The sequence below is a fragment of the Bidens hawaiensis genome, unplaced genomic scaffold (genome assembly GCF_021521415.1).
Source record: "Bidens hawaiensis isolate Kalapana, Puna unplaced genomic scaffold, B.hawaiensis_p1.1 tig00002553_1, whole genome shotgun sequence".
Lineage (NCBI taxonomy): Eukaryota > Viridiplantae > Streptophyta > Magnoliopsida > Asterales > Asteraceae > Bidens > Bidens hawaiensis.
This window is the reverse complement of record NW_027491139.1, coordinates 2,623,411-2,634,554: the sequence shown is the minus strand read 5'-3', so window position 1 is coordinate 2,634,554 and position 11,144 is coordinate 2,623,411. Positions and strand designations below refer to the sequence as shown.

The following is an 11,144-nucleotide window of genomic DNA, read 5'->3' as shown; positions in this document are numbered from 1 at the left end:
CATACATCAATTGCTTATTGGATTCTTAGGAAGACTTAAGACAAACTTGTTAATCCAAAGTCAGTCACGTAATTTGAAAAATAATCACCTTAATTAGTCGTTGTCATCCAGAAGGAAGACGAGTCATATTGTCAACATGAACTTTTTATTTAAAGTCCTAATTTTACTCGAAAAGTCTTCTTTACATCCAAATTACAGTTTCAGTCCATGCTCGTGCTAGTATAGAGTGATCTTAAATTTTTGTTTTTCCTCTCATTCACGTTATGTTTCTTTGAAAAGTTCATATACAATAAAATCCAACAATGGGAGTATGGGTATTCTTATTTGCAAAACTATGAGAGATTAAACCTACAAGAGAGAAAGAAACATAGTGTGAATGAGAAGAAAATCGAAAGGTCGTCGCCTAACAATAGCCACTAAAGGTCCTAAATGTTGTCGCTCTAGACGCCGTTGCTATAGATCAACCTATGGCATTAGTTTCTAAACATAATGATTGATCAATTGCTAATAATATGGGATTAATTTTATGTGACTTATGTTAATGACTGATGATCAGTCGTTAATATTATGACACCTTAGTGCTAGATTTAGTCACAAATAATGCTTATGCCAGATCATGAGGCTGGTTTTGGATGGAAATTTATACGCTATTGAACTTCAATCTGAAATACATCTAGTCTATATTCTATAATGAAAACTATCTCAAATGTATGGGTGATTGATTTGAATTATTTTAAAAATATTTGTTTAAAAGAAAGAGCCTATATATAAACTAGAATAATTAATGAAGAAATGTGAAAGTATAAATATGCTAATTCAAAAGATTCATATGAATCTTGTTATTTATTGGTTTTAAATGTAACATTTATATATATATTTTTTTTCTTTAAAATGTACCTTTTCCTTCAACTATTATTTATTGGTTTTAGTTTTGTAAGATTGCGACTATATTATTGTATATTAAAAGAATATATATCTTATATTGATACTACAAAGCGTGAGTTGAATAAGATGAGTTTGGGTCCACATATCGAAAGCGAAGGTATAGTTTGGATGTATATATATATTCACATGTGAGAGCACATCAAAGAAGAGGATATTAGATTAAATAGTTAACTAACTGAAGATACATGAACATGAACATGATGTTGAATGAGAGAAGAAAAGGTGAGATGGAGGTTGAGGAAAACGGCAACGGTGGTGGCCGAGGATACACCGAAGACGGCACGGTGGATCTCCGAGGGAACCCCGTCCTTCGATCAAAACGCGGTGGCTGGACAGCTTGTTCATTCGTTGTTGGTACGTACATATGTTATCTTTTCACTTTTCAGGCCAAACATACATTTATATTTTTATTTTTGGATATACACTTTTTTCATTCCAACCTTTTTGGACCAATTTATATATTCAACCAGCTCTGATATATATCTTTCTTGGATATCTTTGTTTGCTTGGATGTAATTCATGTACGTTTTGGTTTACTCACCACATGTTTATAGTACTATCATGGACCATGCTTATAGTTGACATTCGTGGACCCATTTCCATATGGAGGAATTGAACATTATTTGGTGTTGGCAATTAAGAAGTAACATGGAAATGTATTTAAGAGATGACTTTGTTTGCCTTAAAGTCGTTGCAAGAGATAAGAACTGAGAGAGAGTATCGACAAATTTATTGGTTTTATTAAACAAGAGAATATGATATGCATGAGTAAGTAGGAAACTGGCAAGTCATGCACACTCACCCACGCCTCACACCCAAGTCTTTACTCAAAACTAAACTCATCCTAGCTTATTATTATTATTATTATTATTCTTTATTATTAAAATTTTAAATTGTAATATTATTATACAATAATCGTATCTAGTATATCTCATAAATAGCAAAGTTATTGGATGAGATGCAGACAAACATTACTTCTAATCCTAGAGAGCTACCAAAACGAATAACAAAAGTAGTGAGGGAGTAACACAGTAAAATAAAACGCGCGTATGTATAGAATCATAATACCACATATATATAGACATATATTGTATAGACAAATACATGCAAAGGTCACCTAGAGTTTAGGGAATCCAAGCCTCTACCACAAAGTTAACACCCAAATGTATCCTATCTTAAATGTCTCTAATTAACCTTAACCGTACGTCTTTAATTACAAACCCCGATCATGGGTCATGTATGTAACAACGTAGCTACATAATGTATTTTCCATAAGTTTTTGCTCAAAAAATGAATCAACTAAATTCTAAATTTGTTATTGATTTAACGAAAAAACATAGCCATGTACATGTATAAGGTTTAGATTTTAGTTTAAGAATGAAAAGAGATGAATATCTAGATGGGTGCTTGTATATGCAGTGTATGAAGTGTTTGAGAGGATGGCATATTATGGGATATCATCCAACTTGGTCATATACCTAACGAAGAAGCTCCGGCAAGGGACGGTAACCTCGTCAAACAACGTGACCAATTGGGTAGGTACCATTTGGATGACTCCCATTCTTGGCGCTTATTTTGCGGATGCCGTCCTTGGCCGTTATTGGACTTTCCTCATCTCAGCAGCCATCTACCTCTCGGTAATTATTTCAATTTCGTGTATTCATATATACTTGTAAATGTTAAAATTGGTTAAAGAAAGAATAAGTTATATATTATATGGGATATTAGTATTGTTTAAAGAATTTAGAGTCATACCATACTTTTGTGGAAAAAAATGCGTGCTATATATTTAAAAATTATATTAGTTTAGAAGAAAAAAATCCCATAGTTCTTTATTATATGACTTTTAACCTTCAAAGTAAAACCAGCACTTCCAAACTGTTTATATTAATGCTCACACATTTATTATTCGTGTGAAATCTTGACTAAAGAAATCTGCGTGTCGGCCAACTTGCAAATAATTTACGGGACATGGACTGAAATAAGATACATGCACATTCATTTGAAATATGTGTAAATATTTAATATCTTCTATAAGCAGGTAATATCATATCTTAGTAAATAGTAAATAATCTCTTGGGCTTTTTAACAAATAAAAAGAAAACGTAAATACATGTAGCTTCGTTAAGCACTAGGCCACTAGCCACACGAGCGTGCGGGGGTGGGGGTGGGGAGTAAGAATTTCTTTCATGGATGCTCAAAACTGTAACTTGATAAAACTTTTCGACACTCTTCATATAGTTACATGTTTACTTGAGATTGACTTGGGTGAGATATAATTTCTTTCAAAAAAATCTACAAAATCTTTTGGAATTGGTACGTGTGATATTAAGTACGAAATTAAGGAGTTAAAGAATTGTATGTTATAACTAGCAAACAATATGGTTGGACAATAGGAAATACTTTAGTTAATTTGTTGACAAGATGAACTTGTGTGCCAAACCTGAAACAGGGAATGACCTTACTCACACTGGCGGTTTCGCTACCAGGGCTAAAGCCTCCCAGTTGCAATTCTGGGACCGACTGCAAAGAAGCGTCAACCTTGCAATTAGGCGTCTTCTTTGGCGCCCTCTACACACTCGCTGTTGGAACCGGTGGCACCAAGCCTAACATCTCAACCATCGGTGCGGACCAATTTGACGATTTTGACCCAAAAGAAAAGGGCCAAAAACTCTCCTTTTTCAACTGGTGGATGTTCAGCATCTTCTTTGGTACCCTCTTTGCCAACACAGTTCTCGTCTACATACAAGACAATGTCGGATGGACCCTTGGTTATGGCCTCCCCACACTCGGCCTCCTCATATCTATCTTGATCTTTTTGGCCGGGACGCCTTATTATAGGCATAAAGTTCCTACCGGTAGCCCCTTCACCAAGATGGCTAGGGTCATTCTTGCTGCCCTAAGGAAATGGAAGACACCCATTCCGAGTGATCCCAAAGAGCTCTATGAACTTGACTTGACCGAGTATGCTAAGAAAGGGAAATACAGGATCGATTCTACTCCCACACTCAGGTTGGATTACTATTTATGTTTACTTCATTTTTATTTATTCATTTGTTAATGACAAATATTATTTATACCCCTAGTTACTCCTAAATTACACCAAATTTACCCTTTCCTATGATTGAACCCAAATCCAAGAGGTTTGCACCTCTACGGCTCTACCATGTGCGCTAGTCTCACAATGACACGTTTACGTTAAATTACCTCATATTTCTAAACATTAGTTAATTGGTTGTACAGGTTCTTAAACAAAGCTTGTGTTAGAACAGGAGCAACTTCTCCGTGGATTTTATGCACGGTAACTGCAGTTGAAGAAACTAAACAGATACTACGAATGATACCCATCTTGATAGCAACCTTTGTCCCAAGCACAATGATTGCACAGATTAGTACACTATTTGTTAAGCAAGGAACAACTTTGGAGAGAAAGATCGGCAGCTTTGAAATCCCACCAGCCAGCTTAGCCGGATTTGTGACCATATCCATGCTTATATCAGTTGTGCTTTACGACCGCTTCTTTGTTCGAATAATGGCAAAGTGGACCAAGAACCCAAGAGGGATCACCCTCCTCCAAAGAATGGGAACAGGCATGGTCATCCATATTATTATCATGGTGGTAGCTTCCTTAACCGATAGGTATAGGCTAAGAGTTGCAAAAGATCATGGTGTGGTTGCGAGTGGGAAGCAAATACCTTTGTCAATTTTCGTTCTCCTTCCTCAGTTTTCGTTGATGGGAATGGCGGATGCATTTCTAGAGGTAGCCAAGATTGAGTTTTTCTACGATCAAGCACCGGAAAGCATGAAGAGTCTTGGGACTTCTTATTCCATGACAAGTTTAGGAATTGGGAGTTTCCTCAGTAGCTTTCTTTTGTCGACGGTTTCTCATCTCACCAAAAGGAATGGTCACAAAGGCTGGATTCTCAACAACCTCAACGCCTCTCATCTCGACTACTATTATGCATTTTTTGCGGTTCTCAATTTGTTGAACTTCATTTTCTTTCTAGTAATGACTAAGTTTTACGTATACAAGGCCGAGGTCTCAGATTCTTTGATCATTCTTGAAGAAGTGCTGAAGTCAAGAACAAATCATGTGGTAGCTAAGCAAGAAGCAGCCTCAAGATTCAACTTAGCTTGAATATTCAATCGTAGTAACTTATCGATCTCAAAGAAAAATAATGATGTAAATTACTGTGGTAGTTCTTTCTTTGTTTTGGTAGTCATGTTGATCAGTGATACATACCACTCCAGATATCCATGGGCAATCCCATACCTGAACCACCAAAGTAAAAAAAAAGACTAGCTAGCTCGTTTAATAGATTGAAGACAAGGTCAAACTAATGACCTCAACAACTGTTTCTTAGTTCTACTTTTCAATTCCATGTGTTTGCATGAAGCTAGGAGTGTTTATAGTTTTCACTTTTTTATTTCCACCAATATATGTTGCAAAAAACTTTCCCACTTTCTTAGGACTTCTTGCCTTTTTTTTCTTATAATGTAATTTCATCAGTGTAATGAAGGGTGTGAGAACACGTATAGCGGGCTTCCCATGATTGGTTTTTTGGATTGTGACTTCATGTGATCGGTAAACACACAAGTATGATATATAATAAAATGAACAAATGGGATACGTGATAATCACACAAATTGCATTCACAAATCGACGTACCAAAATGTTTACAATGTACATTATATGGAATGAAACGTTGTCTCTTCTGTAATCGGTTCACACACTGATTCAAAACAAACTAAGTGTCCGATATCGTTTCATCCCATGGCATACAACCCGACATCAACTAAACCTAGGACGACCCAAAGCATATATATGCTTCGGCCCATATTACATAAAACTTTTAAGTTAACAAACCCAAATAAACAATGAATATTACCTCATAAAAGTGAAAGCATGCGTGACTGCTAGAGCTCGTTTATTTAGATTTTATTTAGACCAATGGTAATAATGGTTGATGCCTCATAAGGAGCATTTTCTGCCATGTCATCATCATTTTTTAAGCAAAAATATGTGTAATGAACTAGTGGTTAATGCTCTTAATACCTCTTCAATCATTACTTTTCAAGCCATCACTTTTTAAATGAAGCTAACCTTATATATTATATCCATTTTTTATGCTATAATTTTTGTTTTAAAATGATAAAACACACGAAGACTTTTGGCCTGATGGTATCAATATGTGGTGGTTATGGTTATCACTCCACAAATTTAAGGGTTCAAAGTCACGTTATCAACATACATAAAGATGTAGATATAGGAGTAGTTTAGAGAGTGTTTGAGTATACGGTTTTAAACTATAATAAAGAATACAAAAGTTATTTTGTGTCTAATAAAATTGATAAACTGGTAGTACAAAAGATGATTACCTCTTTTACCCCTTCCAGATATTATTAACTTTCAATTACTTACGAAACTGTTACCGCTTTAATCTTAAAACGCTAAATTAAATCGATTAACGACTTGTGTTAATATGGGCTTTTATGGGATCACCATCTGCAGAAGAATGCGAGACAAGAAAGTATATATGTAGAATTAATTAATCTGTTGGGATTAAATTTATTTGAGTTATGTTAATGATTGATGATCAGTTGTTACTATTATGACACCTTAGTACTAGATTTAGTCCCAAATATGCTTATGCCAGATGAGGCCGGTTTTGGAAGGAAATTTATAGGCTATTGAACTTCAATCTGAAATACATCTCATCTATACTCTATAATGAAAACTATCTCAAATGTATGGGTGATTGATTTGGAGTTTCTAAAAAAATTTGGTTTAAAAGAAGGAGCCTATATATAACTAGACTAATGAAGGAAATGTGAAAGTATAAATATGCTAATTCAAAAGATTCATATGAATCTTGTTATTGATTGGTTTTATATGTAATATATATATATATATATATATATATATATATATATATTCTTTAAAATTTACCTTTTCCTTCAACTATTATTTATTGGTATTAATTTTGTAAGATTGCGACTATATATATTATATATTAAAAGAATCTTATATTGATACTGCAAAGCGTGAGTTGAATAAGATGAGTTTGGGTCCACATATCGAAAGCGAAGGTATAGTTTGGATGTATATATATGCACATGCCACATGTGAGAGCACAGCAAAGAAGAGGATATTAGATTAATTGGGTTTTTAGGGGTTTAATTGGGTCCGGTAGAAGACATCTTTGTCGCAGTTAATTCTAGACTAGTGACAGGCCTGACCCGTATTATTTAATTATGGCTCACTATTAGATTCTTGAAAATTAAGTTGTAAACCCTAATCATGTATCTATTTATACTTGGCCTTGTACTTGTAATTCATTATCACGAGTAAGGCAGTAGCAATAATAAAATACCATGGTTGCAGCCCGTGGAAGTAGGCCAGTCTAGACCGAACCACGTAAATCTCGCGTGTTCATCTTCGCTTTTTTTTCTCTTGTAGTATTGTTCGTGTTTGTGTGTGCGCCAGATCCTAACAAAGATACGTGAACATGATGTTGAATGAGAGAAGAAAAGAAGGAGGTTAGGTAGAGGTTGAAGAAAACGGCAACGGTGGCCGAGGATACACCGAAGACGGCACGGTGGATCTCCGAGGGTTCCCTCGTCCTTCGATCAAAACGTGGCGGCTGGACCGCCTGTTCATTCGTTGTTGGTACGTATATATGTTATCACTTATCTTTTCACTTTTCAGGCCAAACATACTTTTTTTTAATCTTTGAATATACACTTTTCATTCCAACATTTTTGGACCGTGTAGATATATATATATATTTTTGTAATAACACATAGAATTCTCATAAGACCATATATATATATATATTTTTTTTGTAATAACACATAGAATTCTCATCAAACTATAATAAAGTGACAGATAAACAAACAACAAGTTGCCGCAACCCCTATTTTTAATAGCAAATTCAGTCCTTCTAAAAACGAAACTTTGGGAAATCCAAGCCTCTAGCACAAAGTTAACACCCAAATGTACCATATTTTAAAAGTCTCTAACCTTAACCCTACCTATATCTTGGATCATGTATGAAACAATGTAGCTACATAATGTATTTTCCATTTGTTTTTGCTTAAAACATGAAACAACTAAATTATAAATTTATTATTGATTTAACGAACATACATAGCCACGTACATGTATAAGTTTAAATGTTAGTTTAAAAATGAAAAGAGATGAATATTTAGATGGGTGTTTGTACATGCAGTGTACGAAGTGTTTGAGAGGATGGCATATTATGGGATATCATCCAACTTGGTCATATACCTAACAAAGAAGCTCCGGCAGGGGACAGTAACCTCGTCAAACAACGTGACCAATTGGGTAGGTACCATTTGGATGACTCCCATTCTTGGCGCTTATTTGGCGGATGCCGTCCTCGGTCGTTATTGGACTTTCGTCATCTCAGCAGCCATCTACCTCTCGGTAATTATTTCAATTTCATGTATATTCATATATACTTATAAATGTTAAAATTTGCTAAAGAAAAAATGCGTTATATATTATATTATATTATATTATATTATATGGTATCTCGTTAATTATTTCAATTTCATGTATATTCATCTTGGTTTTTATAACAAACAAAAAGAAAACGTAAACTGAAATTAAGATCATATATTTGACTTCTGTGAGCACTAGCTAGAAAAACTTTAAAATTAAATAAAATAAATACCCTTTCAAGGTTAGCTCAAAACTATATGAAGAGTCTTCATATAGTTACATGTTTTCTTGAGATTGACTTGGGTGTACGTGAGATATATGAAATAAAAATAAAAATCTATCAAAATTTTGCAATCGGTAAGTGGGAAGTATGAAATCAAGGAGGTAATTGAATTGTATGTTTATAACTAGCTTAACTAATAAGGCTGGAAAACAAGAAATATGAAGTATATTTAATTTGTTAACAAGATGAACTCAATTGTGTGACAAACCTAAAACAGGGAATGAGCCTACTCACGCTAGCAGTTTCGCTACCAGGGCTAAAGCCTCCCAGTTGTGATTCTGATCAGACCAACTGCAAAGAAGCGTCCACCTTGCAACTAGCCGTCTTCTTTGGTGCCCTCTACACACTCACTATTGGAACTGGTGGCACCAAGCCTAACATCTCAACCATCGGTGCTGACAAATTTGACGATTTGGACCCAAAAGAAAAGGGCCAAAAACTCTCCTTTTTCAACTGGTGGATGTTCAGCATCTTCTTTGGTACCCTCTTTGCCAACACGGTTCTCATCTACATACAAGACAACGTAGGATGGACCCTTGGTTATGGCCTCCCCACACTCGGGCTCCTTATATCTATCTTGATCTTCTTGGCCGGGACGCCTTTTTATAGGCACAAAGTTCCTACCGGTAGCCCCTTCACCAAGATGGCTAGGGTCATTCTTGCTGCCCTAAGGAAATGGAAGACACCCATTCCGAGTGATCCCAAAGAGCTCTATGAACTTGACTTGACCGAGTATGCTAAGAAAGGGAAATACAGGATCAATTCTACTCCCACACTCAGGTTGGATTACTATTTATGTTTACGTTCATTTTTATTTATTTATTTTTAACGACAAGTATTACTTATACCCCTAGTTACTCCTAAATTACACCAAATTTACCCTTTCCTATGATTGAACCCAAATCCAAGATGTTTGCACCTCTACCACGTGGGCTAGTCTCACAATGACACGTTTACGTTAAATAACATCATATTTCTAAACATTAGTTAACTGGTTGTACAGGTTCTTAAACAAAGCTTGTGTTAGAACAGGACAAACTTCTCCATGGATTTTATGCACAGTAGCTGCGGTTGAGGAAACTAAACAGATACTACGAATGATACCCATCTTGATAGCAACCTTTGTCCCAAGCATAATGATTGCACAAATTAGTACGCTTTTCGTTAAGCAAGGAACAACTTTGGAGAGGAAAATCGGCAGCTTTGAAATTCCACCAGCCAGCTTAGCCGGATTTGTGACCATATCCATGCTTATATCAGTTGTGCTTTACGACCGCTTCTTTGTTCGAATAATGGCAAAGTGGACCAAGAACCCAAGAGGGATCACCCTCCTCCAAAGAATGGGGACAGGCTTGGTCATCCATATTATTATCATGGTGGTAGCTTCCTTAACCGATAGGTATAGGCTAAGAGTTGCAAAAGATCATGGTGTGGTTGAGAGTGGGAAGCAAATACCTTTGTCAATTTTCGTTCTCCTTCCTCAGTTTTCGTTGATGGGAATGGCGGATGCATTTCTAGCGGTAGCCAAGATTGAGTTTTTCTACGATCAAGCACCGGAAAGCATGAAGAGTCTTGGGACTTCTTATTCCATGACAAGTATAGGAATTGGGAGTTTCCTCAGTAGCTTTCTTTTGTCGACGGTTTCTCATCTCACCAAAAGGAATGGTCACAAAGGCTGGATTCTCAACAACCTCAATGCCTCCCACAAAGGCTGGTCACAAAGTATAGGAATCATGATTCGAGTTAGTGGTTCGGGAATTAAGCTTCGATGCTCTAGACAGTTTCACCTTCTTGACATGTTTCTTGAGTAGCCAATAGTTCACAAATGCATCTTTCCATTCAGGAATCAGTTGGGCTTCAAGCTCCTTAGAGAACTTCACCATTCTTTATTCAATAATCTATCAATCTATTTCTCTCTTGGTAGAGAGAGAGAGAGAGAGAGAGAGAGAGAGAGATGGTATATGGGGGATGAGTAGAGGGGGTACTTAAAGATATATAGTTAGAGAGAGAGAGAGAGAGAGAATGTGTAGGTGGAGAAAAAACAGTTTAACAAGCAAAATCTTTTTGTAAGACCAAAGAGAGAACTCAGAATAAGAAAATAATAAATAATTAAAAAGAAAGAAGATGGATGATGAAGTGGAATATAATGGCTGCTTCCTTTTCCTCTTCACCTCACTTTATATATTTTAGATAAATTTATATAATTACTACATATGGAGATTAATGGAGCCTCCTTAAGTTCATTTTGATTTCACTACCTTATGCTAGATGTGTTCCCATTATTATTATTATTATTATTATTCACTTTTCATTTTCTTTTACTCCTATAATATTTACCAAAAACAAAGCAAAAGAAGAAATGAATTGATTAGTTAATGGAATTCCCAATTGCATACTAACTATAAATTGAACACTTCAATTAATTACCCGTGTTATATTCAAGTATCC

The 11,144-nt window shown here is 35.5% G+C and overlaps 1 protein-coding gene and 1 pseudogene across 1 annotated transcript; both read left to right on the top strand.

Moving 5' to 3' along the window:
* The first annotated feature begins 983 nt into the window (after positions 1–983).
* On the top strand, positions 984–5,231 carry LOC143620382 (protein NRT1/ PTR FAMILY 5.2-like). Its single transcript, XM_077092090.1, has 4 exons — positions 984–1,299; positions 2,365–2,582; positions 3,398–3,957; positions 4,189–5,231. Exons 1-4 carry the CDS (start codon positions 1,131–1,133, stop codon positions 5,081–5,083), a joined length of 1,842 nt encoding a protein of 613 aa, XP_076948205.1. The 5' UTR covers positions 984–1,130; the 3' UTR covers positions 5,084–5,231.
* Positions 5,232–7,447: 2,216 nt separating this feature from the next.
* On the top strand, positions 7,448–10,507 carry LOC143620290 (protein NRT1/ PTR FAMILY 5.2 pseudogene; annotated as a pseudogene).
* Positions 10,508–11,144: the final 637 nt, after the last annotated feature.